Consider the following 27,209-nt stretch of genomic DNA (forward strand, 5'->3'; position numbering starts at 1 on the left):
CACGTCCTCGCGTTGTTGTGTTTTCCTGTTTGGATTAACTATATATATATATATACAAATTGAGATAGGGGTTGTAAATGCAACCCTCCATGGGATAAGATATATCCAATATACTGCTAGTGAAGTACCCAACAAAGTTAATACATAAATGTTAAGGATTGCGATGCAATCAATTCATTTACTGTATTATATGGGCAAAGGTAAAATGATTTACCACAAATTACTAATACAAGATAAGAAAATGGAGAAATACATCTAAATCAAATATCAATTACACGATAATACTCAATCACATACTTTATTAAACCACCACATAAGAGACTGTAGGGTTACATATAAAAAGCAGAACAAATCAGTGTACATTTTATATTCTCTTTTATATATATTCTACTTATTATACAACATTACTCTTTTATGTACACTTTTTTATGTACACTACTGTATGTACACTGATTTGTTCTGCTTTTTATATGTAACCCTACAGTCTCTTATGTGGTGGTTTAATAAAGTATGTGATTGAGTATTATCGTGTAATTGATATTTGATTTAGATGTATTTCTCCATTTTCTTATCTTGTATATATATATATATATATATATATATATATATATACATTAACTATATATATACACTTATATAGGCACAAGTGTGGCTGTGTAGTAAGGAGTTTCCTTCCCAACCATGTGGTTCTGGGTTCAGTCTCACAGCATGGTACATTGGGTGTCTTCTCCTAAAGCCTCGAGCCGACCAAAGCTGTGAATAGATTTGGTAGATGGAAATTGAAAGAAGCCTGTCGTATATATACATGTGTGTGTGTGTGTGTCTGTCCTCTACCACTGTTCAACAACAGGTGTTGGTGTGTTTACGTCCCCATAACTTAGTGGTTCAATAAAGGAGACTGATGGAACAACTACCAGGCTTAAGAAATAAACACTGCAGTTGATTCATTCAAGTAATATTCTTCAAGGCCATGCCTCAGCATGGCCGCTGTCTAATGACTAAAACAAGTAAAAGGAATAAAAGTAAAGAACCCTGAGCAGACAGGCCTATAATCAAAGGATTCCCAGCCTTGACCACCTCATTTATTTTTTTCTTCAGATATGGTATTCCTAGAGCTACATCAACTAATGTGTCTCCTCTTTATAAAGACAGTTTAATTTGAAGTAAATTGGTCTCTTTTGCCGAACTGCTAAGTTATGGGGATGTAAACACACCAACACCAGTTGTCAACCAGTAATTTTTGGGGAGGGGGAGCAAACAAATACACACACACACATATATATATATATGTATAATAATAATAATAATAATAATATGAGGGAATATTATTCCAAACTTACAGGGAAAAATTCAATTTAGAAATACTAAATCAAATTTCACAAAATATAATATATATAAATTATAAAAAAATATATATACGTTTTATTTATTATTTTGCACATTACTTAATCATCGTTATATGTTTTATCTTATATTTAATCTTTCTCTTTCTATAATATGTAATTTTTTTCTAAATGGTATAATTTAATTTTTCATTATTGAATTGATAAAAGGTGTTTTTTTTTCTAATTCATATATATATATATATATATATATATATACACACACACACACAATGGACTTCTTTTCAGTTTCCGTCTCCCAAATCTACTCAGGAGCCTTTGGTTAGCTCAGGGTGCCATGCAGTGGGACTGAACCCAGAACGATGTGGTTGGGAAGCAAGCTTCTTACCACACAGCCATGCCTGCACCTATTCTTACTACATATATATATATATATATAAACATAGACACATAGTTGCACAAGGCTATTTTTTAGTTTATGGACTGATTGCTTATTTCTTTCCTAACCAACGAGCTTCATTATCTAAGCTTAACTATTTAGCATTCAGATACTTGAGTCAAATATAATCTGTGCTTATTCATGTTTTGAATTAATTGTGCATTAGCTCATAGCTTTGAGATTTCTTTGATGTGATTGTTCACATAAAACAAGTAGAATAAAAAACAAAATATTTTTTTCAAATTTTTTTGCACAAGGCCATCAATTTTTAGGGGAGGGGAAAGTCGATTACATGGCCTCCAATGCTCAGCTAGTACTTATTTCTATCAACCCCGAAGGGACAGAAGGCAAAGTTGACCTTGGTAGAAATTGAACGCAGAAAATAAAAATGGATGATATGCCGCCAAGCATTTCGCCCGGTGTGCTAATGATTCTGCCAGCTTGCCACTTTAAAAGAAAAAGGATTAAAAACAAACATTTTATTACTATCACTCATAACCACTGATGTATGTTTGAAGCTAACCCACACTAAAAACTATATATTTAACCTTTTAGCATTCAGATTATCTTGCCAGTGCAATTGGCACGTAAAAAGCACCATCCGATTGTGGCCGTTGCCAGCCTCGCCTGACCCCGTGCCGGTGGCACGTAAAAAGCACCATCTGACCGTGGTCATTTGCCAGCCCCGTCTGGCAGCTGTGCCCGTGGCATGTAAAAAGCACCCACTACACTCACGGAGTGGTTGGCATTAGGAAGGGCATCCAGCCGTAGAAACATTGCCAGATCAGACTGGGCCTGGTGCAGCCTCCTGGCTTCCCAGACCACAGTTGAACCGTCCAACCCATGCTAGCATGGAAAGTGGACGCTAAATGATGATGATGATGATGATGATTATTTGCACTTAATCAAGCATTATCTCGAAGCTTCAAAATTACTAAGATGTGCATTATTTATATTTGATGGATATTTGTCATCTTGTTTGTTGTAAACACGTTTTGGCTGAAGGCCTTCATCATTTGACTGCAGCCATGCTGGAGCACTGCCTTCACTCAAACAAATCAACCCCAAGACTTATTCTTTATAAGCCTAGTACTTATTCTAGCAGTCTCTTTGCCTGCCAAACTGCTAAGTTACGGGGATGTAAACACACCAACATCGGTTGTCAGGCAATGGTGGGGACAAATACAAACACACAAATATATACATATATGACGGGCTTCTTTAATTTCTGACTACTAAATCTACTCACAAGGCTTTGGTCAGCCTGGGGTTATAGTAGAAGACATTTGCCCAAGGTTCCACGCAGTGAAACTGAATCCAGAACCATGTGGTTGGTAAGCAAGCTGCTTACCACACAGCCACTCCTGTACCTATATATATATATATATATATACACACACACACTTTTAACTTGACCGCAGCCATGCTGGAGCACTGCCTTGATGAAATGTTAGTCAAAAGAACTGACCCCAGTACTTATTCTATTGGTCATTTTTGCTGAACCGCCAAGTTATCGGGATGTAAACACAGACACACACACATATACATATGATGGGCTCCTTTCAGTTTCCATCAACCAAATTCACTCACAAGGCGTTGGTTGGCCTGAGCCTATAGTAGAAAATACTTGCCCAAAGTGCCACACAGTGGGACTGAACCTGGAGCCATGTGGATGGGAAGCAAGCTTCTTACCACACACAGTATATATATGTTCCATCTCAATTTCTACATATAAGCATCTAGTACTTACATCAAGTGGATTACCAACCACACTGAACTAGCATGCCAAATGGCTGAGTACTCCACAGACATATGTACCATTACCATAATCCTTCAATAAAATTAGCATGACACAATTATGTAATATGGATGGAGTCTGGAATACCAAATATAGCCCATCCGACAGGTATCTAAGTACTTATCCTCAATGTATTTCCACTCAACATTTGGTGCTGCCTAGAGATTATGGTAAAGACACTTGCATAAGATGTTACAGAGTAGGATTGACCCAGGGACCTCATGGTTGTGAAGCAAAGTTCTTAACCATTCAGCTAAGTCCATCTCACAAATGCACACACCCATACATAGAAATATATGATGTAAACCCAATATGCATATGCATGGGCACAAACGAATAACAAGCAGCAATGGTAAGGTGGGCAAACTGGCAGAATCGTTAGCATGCCAGACAAAATGCTTGGCAGCATTTCGTCTGTCCTTACGTTCTGAGTTCAAATTCTGCCGAGATTGATTTTGCTTTCATCTTTTCGGGGCCTGATAGAATAAATTAGCAACTGAACACTGGGCTCAATGTATCCAATATACTTGCTCCCTGCAAATTATTGGCGAGGTGCCAAAATTTGAAACCAACATCCTTCAGTTGTGTTCGGAACTACGAGGGAGGGGACGAGAGAGAGAGAGAAATGAGTTTTTTAAATGTTGCATCTTTTTTTCTTTTTCTATCATATTCTTATTGGATGAATTAACTTAAAATATTAGAACCAATAATAATCTTTTGTTTTAGACACAAGACCTGAAATTTTGTGTAAATGTGTGTGTGTTTGGGGTGGGGGTTACAGTTAATTGCATCAACCCCAGTACTCAACTGATACTCACTTCATTGATCTCGAAAGGATGAAAAGCAAAGTCAACCATGGTGGAATTTGAACTCAAAGCATAGGCGTAGGAGTGACTGTGTGGTAAGTAGCTTGCTTTCGAACCACATGGTTCTGGCTTCAGTCCCACTATGTGGCACCTTGGGCAAGTGTCTTTTACTATAGCCTCGGGCTGACCAAAGCTTTGTGAGTGGATTTGGTAGAAAGAAACTGGAAGAAGCCCATCATATATGTATGTTTGTGTTTGTCTCCCCAACATCGCTGAGCAACAAATACTGGTGTATTTACGTCCCCGTAACTTAGTGGTTCGGCAAAAGAGACCAATAGAGTAAGTACTAGGCTTACAAAGAATAAATCCTGGGGTCGATTTGCTCGACTAAATGCGGTGCTCCAGCATGGCCACAGTCAAATGACTGAAACAATTAAATGAGTAAAAGAATAGAGATGGGCGAAACACCTCTAAGCATTTCATTCAGCGTGCTAATAATGATTCTCCTAGTAATAATTGTGTTATAGTTATGTCAGTCTACGGCCCTACCACCTACTCTGGAGCCATCACCATGCTGCAGGTGTGGCTGCATGATTAAGAAGCTTGCTTCCCAACCATATGGTCTTAGGTTCAGTTCCACTGTGCAGATCTTTTAGCAAGTATTTTTTTACTTTCTACTATAGCCCCAGGTCAACCAAAACCCTGTGGATTTGGCAGATGGAAACTAAAAAATAAAACCCTTCATATGTGCATGTATATATATATATATGTATATAAATATATATATATACACACACACGTCTGTGTTCCATATTGTTATAATTATTGCTTATATATATATAATAAATATTAGGGAATAAATCCAAATTTACAGGGAAAAAAAATCAGATTTAGGATTAAATCCAATTTTATAGTAAAATATTATATAATATTATTAGAGACAAAACCACTATTTTGCAAAACAAACAAGACTTAATCAATACATAAAATTTTAATAAAAAGTCAAAAAAACCGCCACTACAATTGTTTCTTGTCCTGATCGACAATCTTCAGGTGGACTTCCAATAAGTCAGTTTCAAATTATGACAAGAATTGTAGTGGCGGTTTTTTTGACTTTTTATTAAAATTTTATGTATTGATTAAGTCTTTCCTTGTTTGTTTTGCAAAATAGTGGTTTTGTCCCTAATAATATTATATATATATATATATATATATATATACATACACACACACACGTCTGTATTCCATATTGTTATAATTATTGCTTAACCCGTGGCCTTCTACATGGGATGGAGCCAGCCTACGTATGCATACCTTCCCTTCTTGGGACACAAAACTCTACTTGTGAAGACGTGATGAGGCAAGTGAGGATCAGAATCGAAATCGATCAATGGAAATTGCGGATGTGCTACCAGTGCCGGTGGCATGTAAGAGAACTTTCCGTTTCGCGACCGTTGCCAGCACCACCCCGTTTCGTGTCCGTTGCCAGCCTCGCCTGGCCCTCGTGCCGGTGGCACATAAAAAGCACCATCCGTTCGTGGCCGTTTGCCAGCTCTGTCTGGCACCAGTGCGGGTGGCACGTAAAAAGCACCCACTACACTCACGGAGTGGTTGGCGTTAGGAAGGGCATCCAGCCGTAGAAACACTGCCAGATTTGACTGGGCCTGATGAAGCCTTCTGGCTTCACAGACCCCAGTAGAACCGTCCAACCCATGCTAGCATGGAAAACGGACGCTAAACGATGATGATGATGATGATGATTGCTTATATATATATATAATGTGGAGGCACAAGGCCTAACGGTTAGAGCAGTGAACTCACAGTCGAGGGATCGCGGGTTCGAATCTCAGGCCGGGCGATGTGTGTGTTTATGAACGAAACACCTAAGCTCCACGTGGCTAAGGCAGAAGGTAATGGCGAACTTCTGCTGACTATTTCACCACAACTTTCTCTCACTCTTTCCTGCCGCATCTTGCAGCTCACCTACTATGGACCAGCATAACATCCAGGTGGGGAACTTATACGCCAAGGAAACTGGCCCTAATGAGCCAGGTGTGGCTTAAGAAGGAACAAACATTATATGCATGTGTTTATCCTTGTTTAGACATCATGTGATGGTTGTAAATGAGCATCACTGTCAGACAAGCAGTGTTGTTCATTTCCAATCTTGCATGAAAAAGCATGCCTGGCCATGGGGAAATATTACCTTGCTTGGAAACAGACGAGGGTTGCTGATAGGAAGAGCATCCAGCCATAGAAAATCTGCAGCAACAAATTTCATCTAATCAAAGGATGGAAAAGTGGCAGCGCACATGTACTAGCCAAGAAAACGTTTTGGGAGTTAGAGATGGAAGCGAGGCAGGAAAAAAAAAAAAGTAGGGAGTAGGAGGGACGATTAATTGATGGGAAATGAAGGACTAGAGAGTATTTATTTTATAGCAAAAGACCAAGCGATATTAGAGTATAAAATAAACAGAAGGGATTCCAATGAAATCAGTTAAACCTATATATATGCAACTGCAGTAATCTCGCACAAGCCTATCCAACATGGACAGGGATTACCAACACTCATAAGTCTAATGCTTGAAAATTGTGAATAGTTACTACATGAAACCATAGGTAGCATTGTTAATACACAAATAAAGTATATATATATATAACAATTAGAAAAAAACACCTTTTATCAATTCAAAATGAACAATTAAATTACACCATCTAGAAAATTACATATAATAGAAATATAAAAAATAAAATAATAATATTCCGATGATTAAGTAAATTGCAAAATAATAATAAAAACGTATATATTTGGTAGAATAGTGACATGTTTCGTGGCTATATTTAAGAAACGATTATAGTAAAAAAATTAATAGTAGTAGTAAAATCACTTCGATATAAATATAGCTACTCATCAGGTTAAGAATAAACAATAATAAAATAATTAATTAATAAATATACGTAAATAATCTTTTAAAATATATATATATATCGGGTGATATATTAAATCTATAGAAACTACACATTAAATAAGCTAACTATATAATTAATATATATGAGTTTGTATATATTTGAACCATTTCTTATTTTGATTACTATATAAATGGCTTGTACTAGCATTGTGTATATTAATTAATTTTAAAGTATTGTATAATTTAAGTATTGTTTTTCGTTTTCACTTAATGTATATTTAATATTTTGTATATATATATATATATATATATATATATATATATATATATATATATATATATATATATATATATATATTTTAAAAGATTATTTACGTATATTTATTAATTAATTATTTTATTATTGTAGTTTATTTTTAACCTGATGAGTGGCTATATTTATATCGAAGTGATTTTACTACTACTATTAATTTTTTTACTATAATCATTTAAATATAGCCACGAAACATGTGTCGTTATTCTACCAAATATATGTTTTTATTATTATTTTATTCTTTATATTTCTATTATATGTAATTTTCTAGATGGTGTAATTTAATCGTTCATTTTGAATTGATAAAAGGTGTTTTTTTTCTAATTTATATATATATATTATATATATATATATATATTATGTTTTGTGAAATTTGATTTAGTATTTCTTAATTGAATTTTTCCCTGTAAGTTAGAAATAATATTCTCTCAAATTATTACTTTTATTATATATATATATATGGGGTGTCCCAAAAGTTACTGCTGGGTTTCAATTTTTAATAACTTCTTGCATGAAATTTTGATACAATATAAAGGACATAATGCAAATTAAATGACTACCATTTTTGGCTTCACACACCCATGTTTTTTCCAAAACTTGCACCATAACACCCTCAATAGTTTCAGACCCCACTTCTCTGATTTCTCTATTGATGTTCTCCTTCATTTGCACCAGGGTCTCCAGTTAGTTGCTGTAAACCCTCTCTTTCAGGTATCCCCACAAGAAAAAAATCCAGGTTAGTCAAGTCTGAAGAACGTGAAGGCCAGTTGACATTGCCATAGCAGGAGATTATTCTCTCTCCAAAGCACTGCCGTAGCAACTGCATTGTTTCTCTTGTGGTATGAACAGTTTACCCCATCTTGCAGGAACCATGTGTGAGGTCTACTCTGAATGGCTGTCACGTTCCCCAGACTTGACTAACCCAGATTTTCTCTTGTGGGGATACCTGAAAGAGTGGGTTTGCATCAACAAACTAAAAGACTTTGGTGCAACTGAAGGAGAACATCAACAGAGAAATCAGATGAGTGGAGTCTGAAACTCTTGAGGGTGTTGTGGTGCAAGTTTTGGAAAGAGCACAGGCGTGCAAAGCTGAAAATGCCATTTAAGCAGTGTCATTCTTTATATGTGATGTAGTAGTGTTGCAAAATTTAACTTGTGCATATTGATTTCCATTATGTCCCTTATATTGTATCAAAATTTCATGCATTTATTTGTAAAGTTAAGGATGTTATTAAAAACTGAAACCCATCAGTGACTTTTGGGACAAACTGTATATGAAGAAACAAAAGACACTAAATCCTTAACGAGTTTTTAGCTGAATTTATTGCCAACCAGTTTCACTTGTTATATTTCATAGTAACAATAAAACCTCAATAGCAATTTTAGTCTAAAATCTTTTTTGCGTGATATGGACTCCATAATGAAAAAAAAAAAGGATCTGGGCCAAAGATGATTATTTGATACATATATACAACCACACATAAGTGTACATCCACGCATAAACACACATATGTATTTACTTGTGCACATATACTCAAATATTTATTGGACAAATCTGTTTAGGTAAGCCAGTGTTAAGGTGGAGAGCTGGCAGAAACGTTAGCACGCCGGGCAAAATGCTTAGCGGTATTTCGTCTGCTGCTGTTTTCAGTTCAAATTCCACCGAGATTAACTTTGCCTTTCATCCTTTCGGGGTCAATAAATTAAGTACTAGTTATGCACTGGGATCGATGTAATCGACTTAATCCCTTTGTCTGTCTTTCTATGTTTAGGTAAGCCAGTGTTATGCTGGTGACCTCAATATGGCTGAGGTAATACAACTAGTCAGGTGGTGGGGGTGATAAGAGAGAACAAAAATAAAAAAGAGTGGAGGCATACAACCTATGGCAGCAATTGTTTTGGTGCAGAAGTTATCCAGAAGCTCGACTGCTTCAACCTGACTTTGACCAAGCATTTAATGATCACACACAAACACACATTATGTTTTATATGTCAAGTACAAAGAAATGAGTACCCAATAATACTAACAGAGAGAATATGTCTTATATTATATATATGTATGCATTTGTGTGTGTGTGTGTGTGAAAATCAACATAATTTACAATTACAGGGTAGTAGATTACAGCATATATTTTCAAGTTCACAAATCCAAATACTGACACAAGCATTCACATGTGTGCACATACAGATATGTAAACTTAAAGTTCAGTTCAAACATGTTTCAGTGATATTTCAACATGCAAAGGCTTTTCACTGGAGTTTGTTGTGGAAGAAAAAGAAAGAAAAATGATTGAAGAATTTTTTTAGTTGTGAAAACTACAGTGAGAACCCTTTGCATGTTCAAATATCACTTGAACTGGTCCTGTTTGTATACTTTGTCACTGCGCTGCGCTTCAAACCATGTGTGGATGTATGTATATGTTTGTATGTATGTGTGTATGTGTGCATACACACACAAATGTCGAACAATGAGAATGATTGTTCAACATCACATTGGTGGATAAAGATTCTTTGTGTTTTAAGGCTACCATTGGTTTCATGTTAAGCAAGTCCTTAACAATTTCCCACCCTATTTGAATTTTTCCAAAAGTTGAATCCAAGGGAGGTGATCATCTAAGAGTTGTTCCCACTGATGTTTACCCAAAATTTCATGAGTTTTTTTTTGGGGGGGGGGGGTGTTATAGGACCTTTTTTCTGTTTTAATCAAAAATAGACATGAACATTGCCACTCTGTATGAAAGGCTTGAAAATTGTTGAGAACTTTCTTCACATGAAACTAATGGGGAACCTTAAAACACAAATACATACCTAGACTTACAGACATATATATATATATAAATTTAAAAGGAAAGATGGACAGAACATTAAGTCAAGTATTTCAACATATATATACATATACAGCAAAAATAAATTTAAAACATAACAAAATAAAAATGCAATAAGAGCTTGTGAATTTGACCATAAGGTAACAGCCTTTTCTTTACTATTCATTTGTTTATCTCTCTCAGAAACAAAATTTACAAGTTTCTTTGGAAAATGTTTAAAAAAAATGAAAGAAAGGGGGTAAATAAAAATAAAAATCTCTCTCTTTTTCAATTATAGGATTTTTTCTTTATCTTTCTTTTTGTGTTTTTTTTTTTTACATCCTGCATTTTATTTTTCTTGTATAACTCCCTGGTAATTTGTCTGTCCACAGCAGGATTAGGGGTTTTTAATATCAGGGGCTCACCTGCTAAAGTTCTGTTTTTTATTATTTTTTTTCCATTTGTGTTCTTTTTTTTTTTATGTAATAAAATTTCTGTTAAATCATTATCATTACATTATATTATATTTAATCAAACAATGACAACAAAGAGGGGAAAGGAGGAGGAAGAGATAGATAGATAGATAGACAGACAGAGAAAGAAAGGCAAAAAGACAGGAGAGAGGGTGTGATAGAGATTTTTTTTTAAAAAAAAAAGACATATCTTGGACAGCAAAGTTTTTTTTTTTTTTTTTAAATTTTATTTTAATTATGAAACTCTGGAAGAATTTCAAATGGACAGCTTCCTTCCAGCATTTCTTTATTTTATATATTTTATCATAAAACCTGATAAAGTGAAGCATAACCCATGGCTCCACATGCCCCCGCCCCCCGACACCATGCATCAAGCTCTCTTTCAGTTCAGTTATTCTTGTAGCAAGATCCTTGAATGCTGCAGCCTGGTCACGATATCACTGTACTGCACCTAGCACAGCTTATAAAACATTTATTTTTTGTTGTTTCGTTTTCTATTTTTTTCTTTAATTTTTTTTTTGGTACCTCCTAAGCCCCACCCAGCACCCTATTGCTGAATATGAAAAAAAGAGTAAAAGGGGAGGGGGAAGGGCTTGGTGCTTTTTTTTTTTTATTTTCCCCACCCCTCCATGCACTGAAGAACATCCTTCGACCGTCCTTTATTTACAGATAACTTTACAGAGTTTATTTTTTTCCATTTTTTTTCTTTTATATTTTACTCAAGACGTATCTTCACGTTTTTGCAGCAGCTGACGTGGGCCTTATGTGTTGTTATAGGGGACATATAATGTAAAACATAAGATATTAAGGTAGGGGCAGGAATTATAAGTTGTTATGTCTGATGTGTGTAAGTTAAAAAAAAAAAAATCAAAAATGTCCAAACAAGGCAGGAAAAATCCACAACTGAAAAAAGATATTTTTCTTCCTTTCTTCTAATATTTTTGTTCTAAAGTAAAAACCAGACAGATAGTAGGCTCCAGAAATATTCCAAATCAGGATCGGGGGAAAGGACGGGGTTATTATGTTATGCTAACGTTAGTGGTAGGTGCAGAATGCACGCTCTCCCACCTGACTATTACACCTGCTAAAATATACTTCTCTCTTTTCCTTTCCACAGCAGCAGCAACGATAGCAGCAGCAACAGTAAAAAATAATACACTTCCTGAAGAAATCAGGCTCCTTCTTGTTGACCGATTCCGAAGAAAAAAAAAAAGCCTTTCTATAAAGAGGTCAGTCCATCCTTGTTCTGTTACACCAACCACTTACAAAAGCTGGGGAGAGGGAGGGAAGGAAGTGAGGGGTTTTATGTGCCGGGGGGGGGGTAGGGATCTCTTATCTAACTGCTTCGTTTGACCAAAGGTTATCAATTTGGCCCAGCAATGAAGTTGGCTGATATAATAATAATATTAATAATAATAATAATAATAATAATAATAAACTTCTGACAATGGCACAGGTCATACATGATTAGGGAACAGGTGGAGATGACTGGATCGAATTCCCTCCTCTGCGCTCAGCCCTCCCCAAGAATATTACTGCTACTTAATTTTTTATCGAACCCCTCGGATTGATGGAAGGTGAGAGTCGACCAAGCAGGATTTTGAACACACACCCTTAAGAGACAAATCTAATTACTGTAAAAGCATTTTGTTCCTTGCTTCTACTGTTTCTTCCGACTCGCTGCACGGTGACATTGATGAAGATGAATGCTAATAATAATAATAATGATGATGATAATAATAATAATAATAAATGTCTAAAAACTGTGAAAGAAGAGGAAGATGTGATGATTATGGTATTTGAAAGTCTATGAGCCCAGTTATACGAAGCTGATCTTACTGAGGAGTGAAACCAGACAGAGAGAGACCGCCCTCACTGAGTATTTACTATCATGTTAGGGGCTGCTATGATGATAATGATGACTACGATGATAATGATGACAATAACGAGAAAGAAGAAGGATGATTCGTTAACCTACAAACCAGAGCATAATTAAAGTAACACAAGTTTATATATATACATATATATGTGTGTATATATATATAGTAAAAGAAGATTGTTCTATGTCATTTTTTGTGTGTGAGTATGTGCGTGTGTAAAAGGGGATTAGGGAAGAGCGAGACATCTTTGTTGCCTTCCCTTTGCTGAGAATTGGGTTCGATTCCAACACGTGTAATCAGATGAGGGGGGTTGAAAATAAAGGTTCCGTAACGTTGGTGCCAGTGTGGTCGAAAGGAAGTTGAGGTTCGAAGTATAGACAGAACGGCAAAGGAACTGAAGCTGAAAGATGAGATGCCTGAACGCTTTAAGCGTTTTCCTTCCCCCCCAAATTGTCACCATTATTTTCACAGTCAACAACACAGCCGCACACATATACCCACACACGCAAACACAAACAAAGTCTGATATGGCTGTTTTTCGTTTACTTGAGAAAAAAATATGATAAAACAAGAAAAAAATAACATCTAAATTTTTGTTTTCTTTCTTTCTTTCTTCATCTTTTTATGTCTTTGTCTTTCAAGGGAGGAAATGGTAAAAACCAAATTGAATTTGTTCTTTGAGTGTTTGTCTTTTTTTATTGTTTACTTTTTCATAAGGGGCCCTGACATCGGGTCTTCAACAGGACACAGATTAATAATAGCAGTAGCTTCAATTGACAAGGAGGGACTGGACATTTAAAAACATGAGGATAATAATAATAATGGTGATAATAATAATAATAATAATGATGATAATAATAAATCAGTAGAGACATAAGGTAGACTTAAGTGAAGGGGGATGTGTGTGTGTGTGTTTTATTTTTTTTATTTAATAAACACATTTTTTTTAGCCTCACATTTTTACATCTCTGTATATATATTATATATAAAAAAAAGAAAGAAAAAAATGTCGTGTAGTCCTTCTATTAATTAAGAAATAAAAGTCGAAATGATAAAGCCCCTGATTTGCATAAGCAGCTCAACAGTCACAGACTTCTTTGATAGAAATCTGCAGTCGCAGGTTTTGGAACAACTATTCTTTGCTGGTTTTGTCAGAATTTTTTTTTATCCAGTTTCAAGTTGCAAGTTTATGTTTTGCACCCTTCTGGGAGCAAAAAAAATTTATTATTTTTTTTTAAAATTTGACCAACTGGTCTAGTTCTATTTATAATTTTGTTTTGGATGTGGGTGGGTGGGTGGGAAACTGGGATGGGGGGAAATATACAAAAAAAAAAGGTGAGGTCAGGTGAAGAATGGACTAACGAAATGTCAGACTGTATTCCATGAAATGTCTAGAACTGTAGCAGCTTTGGATCCATTAAGATTTAATCTAAGGTAAAAGCTGAGGAGTGAGGCTGGTCAAGAACCATCTATGTTGTTTCCACTTGCCCTTTGGGAGTTGATGACAACTCACAGAGCTAGGTTCTTCTGCTTCTGCGATTATTAGTAACCCAATAGTTGCTAGACGCAGGCAAAAAAATCAATCAGCCTCTATTTTCTATTTTTGTTTTCCCTCATATCAACAAGTGATAATTCCATTATTAGGCACCACTAAATAACCGAAAGAACCTCTTCAAGTGGGACCAGGCATATTAGGCATTACGCCCATGTACTGCTGGCCAGGGCTGGGCATCATGTTACCCATTGGGGACATTTGACGTGGGCGGTTTTGTGAGTAAAGCTGTTGCTGAAATTGTTGAAATTGTTGGCTAAAACCAGGGCTAACAGGATTTGATCCTGGCCCCTGTGGTGGGCCATTTGGTGGCGCAGTCATACGTGGGCCTCGCTGCATGGCTGGGTGAGGCATTCCTTGCATAGACATGGCTGGATGCATACCATGACCTTGCATTATTTGTTGCCCCTGCATCATTCCATTGTTCATCATACCAGGTGGACCTCCACCCATCATCTGGGGGTTAAACTGATGGGGCATGCCATGGGGAGGCATACTGCCTTCCATGCCATGAGGAGGCATTCCTCCACATACATTACCCCCACCAGGATTCATACCATTCATTGCGCCCATATTGGGCATGGGTCCACCCATTCCAGGGGCTATCATATCACAAGGACCCATGTTACCAGGAAGAGCTCCCATTGGATTGTTCATGGGAGACATATGCACTGGACTGGCCATACCACCACTGGGCATATTACCAACCATGTTGGGATTAGGGTTCTGCATCATTAGGGATGGAGGCATACCAAGAGAATGGTTGGGCATACCAGGTCTTATTTCTCCTAAAGAAGGTCCTGAAAAACGTGGCATTTTATTCTGAGGTGGTTTACAGTCTAAAGTGTGACCAGGTGAGGCCAGCTTTTGCATGAAGTCTAAATCCGGCCGTTGCTGTTTAGTATTCATATTCTGTGAATTCTGAACAGGTTGTGCTGGCAGATATTGGATGGTGTTGGGGGCTTTAGCTTGGATTTGGATATTGGCATTGCCAACAGAATTTGCAGGAAAGTTTGGTGAATGTGTCATGCGTGAATTTGAGTTGATCATGAGGTTTGGAGGGTTCCCTGACTTGGAGTTCGATTGTTTGCTTGTGGGAGGGTGCCCACCGGCATTTGGTAACATTCCTGCATTAGGGTTCACAGATGTTGGAACTGGACCAGCACAACCTTGTTGTGGTGGCAGAGGCCCCGACGACCTCTGCGCAGATACTTGTCCCATGTTCATTTGGGAAGATTCATTAGGAACTTGCTGGACCTGCATAGAAGGACTATAGCTAGGCCCATCAACAGATTGTATATTCAGCTGTTGTATCTGCATATTAGCATTAATGAAAGTGTTATTAACTCCAGGCATCTGACCTTGTGCCATTGTATCTGGCGTCACAGAACCCTGTCCTGGGCGCACGGCTGCGTTTGCTGGCATCGGGCTGTTACACTGGCTTTGAGAAGTAGGTAGATTAGATGGAGTAGATGGCTGTGAGGTGCTTGTAGAATTCTGTTGGTTGCTAACATTACCTTGTATCTGTATGCTATGAAATGGACCCCCTTGCATCATGTTTTGCTGCATCTGATGTGACAAGTGTTCAACACCCTTTGCAAGGTTTGCTAGGCTGGCCGAAGTGATATTCGTCATGTTGCCAGATTTGTTACCAGCAGCAGAACACACGCTGCTGGATGTACTGGTGCCCCCAGTTGATATGTTCGAGCTACAGTTTATTGAGGGTGGATCATAATGAGACAAACGCATCCCACCACTGGACATTGGTGAGGGTCCAGACATCGGACCGGGACTGGACAAAGGACCAACGCTGGAAGATTGGCTGGAATTGGACATGGGGCCTTTGTTGGAGCCTGGTGCTATATGCATTGGAGAGTTGACTTGGTTATGAGGAAAGTTACCACTCTGAGTTTCAGTAGGCATGCCTGGTTGCTGTGGAGGGATAGCATGAGGGGGAATGCCATGTTGTTGAGATGCCATGCTCTGACTGATACCATGTGGAGGTATGCCTTGCTGTGGAGACATTCCGTGTGGCGGTATTCCCTGTTGAGGTGACATACCATGTGGAGGCAAGCCTTGCTGAGGCGACATGCCAGGAGGCATGCCCTGCTGGGGCGACATACCATGTGGAGGCATGCCTTGTTGGGGTGACATACCATGTGGAGGTAAGCCCTGCTGTGGTGACATACCATGTGGAGGTATGCCTTGCTGTGGTGACATACCGTGTGGAGGTATGCCCTGCTGTGGTGACATACCGTGTGGAGGCATACCTTGAGGCGACATGCCATGTGGGGGTATGCCCTGTTGGGGTGACATGCCATGTGGAGGCATAGCTTGCGCTTGAGAATGCATGTTCTGCTGTTGAGACGTTCCCTGCGGTTGTGATGACGTGGTTTGCTGGGAACTAATTCCTTGGTTGCTCATACTTGACTGTTGATGGGGTGGTACACCTGGTTGGTGGGGGACTCCGGGTGGATGTTGTTGTGGATGAGGTGGAGCAGCAGTAGCGACACCAGCTTGTGGCTGTTGATGTTGCGGCAGACCGACTGAAGGGTGATGTGGCGATACGCCAGGTTGATGATGTGGTGCGGACACCGTGGGTGGTTGTGGATGTGGAGGTATACTGTTCTGATGGGAGTTCATCGCTGACTGATGAGTGGCCATATTGGATGGTGGCTGTGGATGTGGGGACATACCCGGGGGTTGAGGGTGATGCGAGGCCATACTAGACTGCGGTGCTTGAGAAGACATAGGCGATGGGTGTGACGGTAAACCAGAATGATGTTGATGAGGGGGCATGTTTGGATGTGGTTGGTGGTGGGATGGCATACCTGGTTGTTGTGATGTTGGATGTGGGGGCATACCTGGTTGTTGTTGTTGCTGCTGTTGCTGAGGAGGATGAGGATGGGGAGGCATGCCTGGTTGATGGGGTGGCATGTTTGCCTGTGGAGGAATATTTGCTTGCGGTTGCTGCTGCTGCTGCGTTTGTTGTGGTGCTTGCTGATGAGGAGGCATACCACCTGGTTGTTGATGTGGGTGTGGCGGTATACCTGCTTGTGGCTGTTGTGATGGTTGTTGTTGCTGCTGTGATGGTGGTTGTTGTTGCTGTTGCTGCTGTTGTTGTTGTTGTGTTGGTGGTTGTTGTGAATTTCCTGTTTGGTTTGGTTCTCGATATGCTGTATTTAATTGTTTTGTTATCGTTAATTCCTGTCCTTCAAATGCGTTGAGGTAATTTAGCTGTTGAGGTGATGGAGTCGGTTGCAGGTTCTTGTAAATCTCATCCATGTCTTCCCGTTTTCGTTTTGTTGACTGTGCATAGCTAGGAGGAGGTTTGCTACCGGAATTTGGAGGGGCATTCATTTCAGGCTGAAACTGTTCTGGGTTACCAGCTCTCTGTAGGGTCAGATTTGAATTTTGTTTAGCCGAAGGAGGCATGTTAAATTGCGAGTTTAGGCCAACTGGAGACACGTGACCCACAGGGTGCTCCATATTTCCAGTTGGTGGAAGCCCAGGAGAAAAGCCGTGACCCATTCTTCCAAGTCCAGCCTGCTCTAGGGAGCTCAATGAAGGGGCCCGTCGAGGACCAGGGAATAAATGCATAGGATCAGGAGATTCAGGATGGCCGTGGCCAGATAGAGGGGGAGACAGCATTGGTCCATTCATGTTAGGTGAGGTAGATGCATTTAAACCAGCGACTCCTTGTCGTTTTTGTGAGATGGAACTGTAATACGAAGGGGGGGACGCATGCATTGAATTAGGGGGCATTTCCATACCAGGGTTCATCTGTTGAGCCATTTGCATGTGCTGCATTCTTCTTTTCTCAGCATAAAATTCCTGCTGTAAGCGAACCCATTCCCGCTGCGCCGTCGTAATGTTTTCTATGTTGCCCGGTTGGGGGCTGAACTGCGGCGGCATATTCTGCTGTTGCATCATAAACTGGTGATGTTGCATCATGTGCTGCGACGGGAGAGGTTGCTGCGGCATAAGTCCCTGTTGCTGCTGCTGTTGTTGCTGTTGTTGTTGTTGCTGCTGTTGCTGCTGCTGCTGCTGCTGTTGTTGCATCATAGCTGACTGCGGTGACATCTCATGCGGAGACATGCTTAGAGGGAACATATTTGGAGGATGCTGCATTCCCTCCGGGGGTATCATGTTAGCCCCAGGAGGGAAACCCCTCTGCTGCTTTAGTTCTTCAGGAAATAATAACAGCTGCAATTTCTGAAGGGAAGCCAATGATTCCTCTCTCTTCTGCAGTTGTTCCGGAGTGAGTTTGTCATCAGGAACTTTTGCTTGCAGTAAATTTCGATGTGGGAGAGGAAGACCTTTACTACACATGCGGTAGGGCTCTGGATCAAACCCTGCATTATCCGGTAACATTCCCACCTGTCCCTGTGAAGAATGACCTGGTGGAACCTGCCAAGGCATCATTCCACCTTGACCTTGACCCATCATATTTGGGTTGTTTGAGTAATTAAGGAATTCTTGCTCCTGGAGGTTAGCATTCTGTTGTTGCACCCACTGAGCTACTACTGAATTAGGGCTAGGCCCCATATTGTTCATGTTTGTATTCTTTATACAACCCATGTTTTGTTGGTGCATATTCGCCATATTATACATGTTCATTCCGCCTGGAGGTCTGTTAAATTGGTTGCCTTTTGGAGGAAATTTCTGAAAAAGACATACAAACAAAATCAGTATGTATTTACATAATTAAAAAAACAATCATCTTACATTCTCTCTCTCTCTCTAACTGGGTAACCATGTATCTTGTCTGCAGCTAGTTACCCGTTTCTCCCCCTCTATCATAGTTTGACTTCCCATCATCTGACACAAAGCCACCCCCACTCAACATCCCCCCATCCCGCCCAGTGGAGGGATCTTTGTCTTGCAACTTATGGTGCTACGTAAAATGCAACCAGTACACTCTGATAAGTGGTTGGCATTAGGAAGGGCATCCAGCCTAAAACTCAGGCCAAAACCATTGTCAAACCATCCAACCCATGCCAGCATGGAAAACAGATGTTAAATGATGATGACATATAATCATGTATATACATTAACCCTTTTTGAGATCAACCCACTAGAGACTGGTCCTGGCTCTGTATTACAAATGCCTTGTTTTCAAAAGTTTAGAATCAAAATCTTCCACCAAAACTTAGTCTTAATTTATGTTCCTAACATTAGCTTGATGATAAAGTTATTTTTATCAAATTCTTCATCTCTCTCTATATAAAGCTGAAGTTGTCTGTGTATGGCAGGTTTGGTAGCCTTCAACTAACACTATCTCCTCTGAGACCTTGCGGCGCAAGTTGACCAAAATTGAGAGTATGATAGAAGAAGGCTTGCTCTTTCTTCCGTAGAAGAAAAAATTCAAATTGAACCATGTTAACACCAAAAATTATTTCCATCAAAAAGGTGCTTTTTTTTCTATGAAAATCCCTATTTTTATGATTTTTTTGTCACCATTTTTCAGTGTATTTCAACCAGAAAAATGTTCACTTAAAGAGAATAACAAGTTACATAATGCAAAATTTTTACTTTTCAAAAATTCCAATTCTAAATGGTCGAAACAAACCTGAGCAATGCCGGGCAATACTGTTAGTTATATTTAAAATTAATTTCAATAAACACAAAGTGTCTCAACAGAAATATAATAACAAAAGAGTTCAATGATGATGATAATTGAATTTTTCAGTTTAAAGATATGTCTTTTAAAGAATTTATCACGTTTTAATGGATATATTTCTCTTACTAAATAAACACGGTCAATGTAGATGATTTAGGAATTATTATAGATAATTAATTAGTCATCCATTTATCCACAACACTTGATAATAACAAAGTTATTTTACCAAATTCTTTATTATATTTAAAATTAATTGAAATAAACAGAAAGTGTCTCAACAGAAATATGGTAACAAAAAAGGGTTAAGAACCTTTAACCCCTAAAATATCGTAAGCAGCAAGAAGAGGATTGAAGTGCGTTTTGCTCAACTGCAGCACGGAGTTCAAATTCTTGCAGAAACAGGACACTAACAGATATAGATTGCATTTAGTGAAAGTCACCGAGATCCAACATCAGAGTATGGAATACAGAAAGAACAATTTGTGCTAGCATTGACGATGTTCTTAATGTCAACTGATGTATGGAATGACCAATCAAAGATTTGGTTACAGGCCTCAGATGGGGGGGGGGGGGATAAATAAACAAAAACAAAAGCCCTGCATGTTTGACAAACTGATATAAGATTGTGTAGAGTAAACTGTGAGAATCAATTAGAAAATTGGCATTAATTAATTAATTAATTAAGGTTTAACTCTTCAACATTCTGATTACTGTCAAATGTAATGTTTATCTAGTCACATTGTTTTGTTTATTTATTCAACATTCATTATCTCAAAGCTTTGAGATTTCAGTGGTGTGATTGTTTATTTTTATTGTGATATTGTAGGGTAGGTGTGAGAGGCTGGATCTGGCTGGTTTGAGCATAAAATAAGTAGAATATTTGGGCTGGATATGGTCAGTTAAAATGACAAAGGGTTAAAACCTAGTTTTAAGCTAAGCATAGTATTAGGCATATGTGTGTGTGTGTATATATAAATATATATGTATGTATGTAAGTGTATATGTTTCCCCCCCCCCCCCATCACTTGACAACCAATGCTGGTGTATTTACGTCCCTGTAACTTAGCGGTTCGGCAAAAGAGACCGATAGAATAAGTACTAGGCTTACAAAGAATAAGCTCTAGAGTCGATTTGCTTGACTAAAGGCAGTGCTCCAGCATGGCCACAGTCAAATGACTGAAACAAGTGAAAGAATAGAAGAATAAAAGAAATCCTATTAAAATTTCTTAAATTAAATATTAATAGTAATTAGTAAAAAAAATTAAATATTTTATGTATTGTAGAAGTGTAACTACTTTATTGCATATAAACTTTAACAACAAAATTTTATATGGACCCTTAAGGGCCATATGGACCAGGGTGAGAACCACTGTTCTACAGAGTTATTTGATCTGCTAGAAACAGCAGTCAATTCTTCTTCTGAAGCCTTTGGCTGTCTTAAGAAAGTAAGTATATTTAGCTAAACATATACTAAGTAAAAGGTAGAATAGTGCCTTTGATTAGAAGTCTGTAGGATCAGAGTTGACCAAGGGTTGTACAACAAGTCCTGTCCACACTTCTCAATTAAAATTGCAGTATGTGAATCCAAAAGAAAATCAAGAAATTAATCTTAGGGGTCTCTAATGTAAAAGTTTGACTCACATCTTACCAATTCTTATTAATAATGGAACTAAATTTCATATGTGCGTGCATGAGTGACAAATAGAAGTGATAAAGAAAATGAGAAAGAATGAAACAGAAATAAAAACAAGATATTTTTATACAACTTCATTATTGATCAAAAATGTAAATATTTTAAAAAAACATTTATCTCTACTATGTAACACACTCACCGGTAAAATTTCCACATTTTTCTTATTTTTATTGTCCTAAAATTTTCATTGCGTCTTGCAACGTTTTCAATAAACTATTGAAATGGTTGCAAGATGCAATGAAAATTTTAGGACAATAAAAATAAGAAAAAAGTGGAAATTTTACTGGTGAGTGCGTTACATAATAAGGCTTAAAAAGAAAATGACTCTCCCCAGACACAACAGAATATGCTTCAACACACAAACTCATATAAAGAATCTTGCAAACCAAATCCCAAAATGAAAAAATTTATCTCTACGCTATGCTTTAATCAGTTTGATCATTGATTGCCATTAGGTGTCTTATCCATGGATGTATGTGGTGATCTAAAGCATTTAAGACATATTTCCAATACTAAAGATGGGAGATAATAATCCAAACAGCATAATTCTTGTCAACAATAATAACACCTTTTCAGGTATTTAACAAACAGTACTTACCTGTAAAAATTGCTTTGTTCTTGGTTGATCCATATGAAATGCTAAAATGGATTTGTGTTGACCTTGGCGGTAAGAATCTGCAGCTTGATTTGCTAAACTGGTATTAAAAACAAATATTTGACTATGTTGCTGCATAAAATGTGCATCAATTGGACCTGTTGACTGATGCTGTTGATGGTTAGGAGAAACCATACTTGGATGGGGCATTCCAGGAGATTGTTGTGGGGGTGTTTGGCCCAAAGGCGGGCCTTGTCCTGGACCACATTGTGGTGCGATTTGAGGATGTACCTGTCCCTGAGGATTAGGGCAGTTGGGCTGGGCAGCTTTGGAGCTGTTGCCAACTGACAGTGGTTGGGGTGCACCAGAGTTTGTACATTGAGTCTGTGAGGGAACAGGGAGAGTTTGTGTGGTAGGGGGGCCCACTGTCGTTGATGGAGTCCTTGATAGGTCATTAGAGCCAGGTGACCGACCAATGTTTTCTGCACCTGAAAAAAGAAGGAGAAAGATGTATAAACATATAAACGGAATAGTTGCTGAGGTTTATTCTCACCAATAATGGACAATAACTTGCTATAAACCTGGTCAGTTCTCTTTACCAGTAGAAAATTGGGATCTTTTCGGTTTGAACGGCAGTTTTTAACATAATTTCTAGGTAACTAAAAAATTTTAAACTTTGTATACTGGTAGAATGTGTTCATAAAACATCTTTTTCTCTTGGCTTTATTGAGAAAATCCTATAGTTTGTAAGATATTTGTTGTTTTTTTTTCTTCAATTTCTGCAATTTCAACCAATCGAGGACGTCCATTGAGGTAAAAAATCATTCTGTGCCGTATGAATATGTCCCTTGTTTACGAAACAGATTGGGTTTATTTACATTTGTGAAGAAAAAAAGAAACTCTTCCCCTCACTAACCCTAACACAGATTGAAATGCAATAGATCGATACTAGGGTCATAATTATAGGTTACAATTTCATATGACACCGCTAGAAAAAACTGCCATTCAAACCGAAAAGATCTGAAAATTGTGGTTTAACCCTTTAGTAACCAGATTATTCCACCAAATGTAATGACTATTATTCACATTGTTTTGGAGTAAGCATGCATTATCATGTAGCTTCGAGATTTCCAAGATTTATTTTTTAGAATGGCATTGTAGAGTAGGTGTAACAGGCTGATTTGAACATAAAACAGACAGAATATTCAGGCTGGACATGGCCACAGATAAGATGAACCATTACAGATTAATGGAGGAATATTCGAATATACTAGTTATTCTTGTCGATGTTCTGTCAACAAAGACAGTCATTGAATTTGCTTTGGTCACATTCCTCGTTATAACATTTGTTAATTCTCTTCAAGGTAAAATTCTTTAATTGCAACAAGGTCTCAAAGGATATGAACATATATATATATTTTTTTAAATATAAAACCATAAAGACGCAGCAGGTGAAAGAGAAATCAACTGATTCCATTAACCAGTAACGTTATTTAGAATGTTGAAATACAGATATGTAAGCTCTTGCTTTTAAAAGATTACAGTCAAGACTTTTACAATGGATGTTATTTTATAATAGTATTCAATTATGGTCAAACTTTGTGATTGCTGCTCACAAACTGAGTAAGACTGGTATGATTAAAATTCTATCATTTGGTTAGTTTTCAAGCCGTGGTCATTCTGTGTATAACTGAATAATATTTTTAAGGTTAGTAGTTGTTATTTAGATCAGAGGCAACCCTGACCAACATGTCTTTTTATCCCCCCACATAAACGTAGATGTTCTGTTAGAACAAACTATACTGTGGTAGATACCGCGAGAGAAACTCTCATACTGACATTTGGTTTCAAAATGCATTCTTGCTTAAATTGCTAGCCAAGAGATAAATCCCCACTACCCCCAGGTCACACAATTTTGACCTTCCTTGGTTTTGTCAACGATGGACACTTGAATGCATCTTTTATGTTTCTATAAACATCTAGGATTACCATGATGTATTCCTTCTTTTCTGTGAGACAGATATGTAGTTGCTATTTCTAGCATGTTGAGCATAAAGCCTCCTGCCACATCCCATTTAGGTATGTAGCATTAAAAAGATGTAAAAAGAAAACAACAACAAAAAAAAAGCATCATTGATGGCAGAATAAAGTTCTATTTTAAGAGTCAATATTTTGTGTCTACATCAAATCTTCACATTCACCCCGTTCTTTTAATACAATCTTGCGCATTCTTTCTCAAATCCTCCAAACAAGGGGAAATCCAAGACTGCATAAACCAACAGGTGGAACTCCTAGTTTGGACTGTGACAGTCCAGTCACAGACACAGAGAAATCCTTCATCATGTCTCTATTACATTTTGTGTCTCAGATTAGGTTAAATCCTTTACAAAGTCAAAATATTTACACCCGCAACACAAAATGTAGATTCATAGTAAGCACTTTCTATTGTCTTCGACAAAATATAAGCATCCTCGTAATGGCAAGTTTCATACCAAAACACAATACCTGCATTTGCTTGTGATGAGACATGACACTGCCTGACATTTATGTCATTACAAGTCCTATACTATAAAAGACAAACTGATCTCTGTCTGTCCGTCACAACAAATTTTGCAACATAGGTAAGAAGAGGAGGAGAAAAAGTTGTTGAGAGAGAAATAAATAAATAATTATATATATATAATCGAGAGGGAGGGGGAGAGAGAGAGAAAATATATAAGTAGTGTTGTCGCCATAGTAACTAATAAGTTTTGATTAAAAATGTGGGAATTTTAAGTGCAAGCCGGTCAACACAGCAGATAGAGTTATTAAGATGTAATAGTGCTTTATCTTCAATCTGTCTTGAGTATCTGAAGGAACATTTTTTTTTTTTTTGCAGTGAAAATGGAAGGTGTCTGTTTCTAATCTTGCATGGAAACAGGTGAAGGTTGGTGACAGGAAGAGCATCCAAACCTGCCTCAACAAATTCCGCCTGACCCACTCAGGAAACATGGAAATGTGGACACTGATAGATGATTATGATGGTCTGTTGGTGTGGCGAGTGTACAATCCATTACGATGAGTTGTGTGTTGTCTGGTGTTCTTTGCAGTTTATTGCTGTTTGCTTGTGGAGACACCAGTGGCCCAGTTTGTTTGTGGAGACACCAGTGGCGCAGACAGAACCGGATGATCAAACACAAAAATGCACTTAATCACATGAGATGTACTACTGCCTTACTTACAATAATATCAGTAACAACAGCCTAATCATTCTGGCAACATCTACAACCATATAAAGGAATTTTTTGTCCCTTTTTTTCCTTTTTTGAGACTAATTACACTAGATTGTTTTGCACACACACACACTCTTCCATCTTACTTTAATTTAATTTGCGACAGTTAGAATTAACACAAGTGACAGAGTATGAAGTAGAAATTGCTAAACGTCTCTGATAACTAATACACATACGTAGAACATAAAAACAAAAGCACTCCGACACCGACTTAACCAATAGAAAGAGTTTAAAATAGAAAAAACCCCCAAAAATTTCTATTTAAAGTAGCAAAACGAAATGCACAAGGGAGAAATATATTGCAATTAAATTCAATACTGATTAAATTGTAGTTTTCTTCAGTGTTTATTACCAAACAAGTTTCATGTATTGTAAATGATTTGTTGATTGCAAGTTGATTTGAAAATACGTGGGCGTGTGTGTGTGTGTGTGAATGTGTTTGTATTTACATACAAATGAAAATATGTAAACAAAACCATATTTTGAACAAACATTTACAGATACCATAGTTTCCCCCCCTCTCCCCCCACCCCCACCTTATTCAACAACTTTTAAACAGTCACACGCAATTTAATTTTACACTGCGTATAATTTAAAGAAGCGAGAGATGGTAACAGCTAAGTTGGGCGTACGGGTAAACAACAAGTACACAGGATAAGCGACGACTTGAAAAAACAGCAGTGGTAGTAGTAGTAGTAGCAGTCCAAATAAAGGAGCAGCTGTTTAAACTGGACATCTTAGAAAGAATAGGTTCCGGATAACCAGATGTCGCGTTGAAAGATTGTATAAAATTGCTGGACTAGAAAGCAAACAAACTGAAGTGTGTGTGTGTGCGTTAGTGCATATACACACATAAATATTTTTGTGAAGATAGGGTACCATAATGTCCATAGTCGATTAGAACACTCTTCCAGCAGAAGGAGATTTGCATTTAATATGGGCATTTAGTAGTTTATTGCAGAAAGGTTATAAAAATCCAGCAGGAGTGGCTGTGAGGTAAGAAGTTTGCTTCCCAACCACATGGCTCTGGGTTCAGTCCCACTGTGTGGCACCTTGGGCAAGTGTCTTCTACTATAGTCTTGGGCTGACCAAAGCCTTGTGATCTGGTAGACAGAAACTGAAAGAAGCCCATTATAGATATAGATAACAGCTTAACCCTGGAATGTCTACCTTTATAGATAATCTGTAATATCTTTGGCACTTATGTGAATTTTTGCTAGTATGTATCTCATGTGTCCACATAGACACACGAGATACATACACACTTAAATATAAGCACATGGTCAAAGATACACACAAAAACACACACACAGAGACACATACATATTGGTTTCAAATTTTGGCACAAAGCCAGCAATGTAAGGGGAGGGACTAAGTTGATTACATCGACTCCCAGTGCTAACCTGTACTGAAAGGATGACAGGTAAAAATCAACCTTGGAAGAATCTGAACTCAGAATGTAAAGGCAGATGAAATACCACTAAATATTTTGCCTGGCATGCTAACAATTCTGCCAGCTTGCCGCCTTACATACACGTGCATATCGATATATTAATGAACCCGAATATTTTTGTTTACATTCATACGCATGTACACCTGTGAATGCTAAATTCACAAGTTTATTTGTTTTAAGTCATAATGTTAATCCAAGCAGGATTTGAACTCATGATGTTTGTTCACTTAATGGACTGCTTTTCCATTCTGACATA

At 37.8% G+C, this 27,209-nt stretch overlaps 1 protein-coding gene across 14 annotated transcripts in view; it reads right to left on the reverse strand.

The window, feature by feature from the left end:
- Positions 1–10,735: 10,735 nt before the first annotated feature.
- Positions 10,736–27,209, reverse strand: part of LOC115213797 (B-cell CLL/lymphoma 9 protein) — a 765,484-nt gene continuing 749,010 nt past the window's right edge. For 13 of the 14 annotated variants that reach the window (XM_036504565.1, XM_036504560.1, XM_036504562.1 and 10 more), the window contains 2 exons: positions 22,232–22,716; positions 10,736–18,982 (listed from right to left, as the gene is read on the reverse strand). In XM_036504565.1, the coding sequence (XP_036360458.1) occupies positions 14,438–18,982; positions 22,232–22,716 (5,030 nt within the window). In that variant the 3' untranslated portion in view covers positions 10,736–14,437. The remainder of the gene's footprint in view (positions 18,983–22,231; positions 22,717–27,209) is intronic. The other variant, XM_036504567.1, reaches the window with a different exon arrangement.

Source organism: Octopus sinensis, linkage group LG7 (assembly GCF_006345805.1).
Source record: "Octopus sinensis linkage group LG7, ASM634580v1, whole genome shotgun sequence".
In the NCBI taxonomy this organism is placed as follows: Eukaryota; Metazoa; Mollusca; class Cephalopoda; order Octopoda; family Octopodidae; genus Octopus; species Octopus sinensis.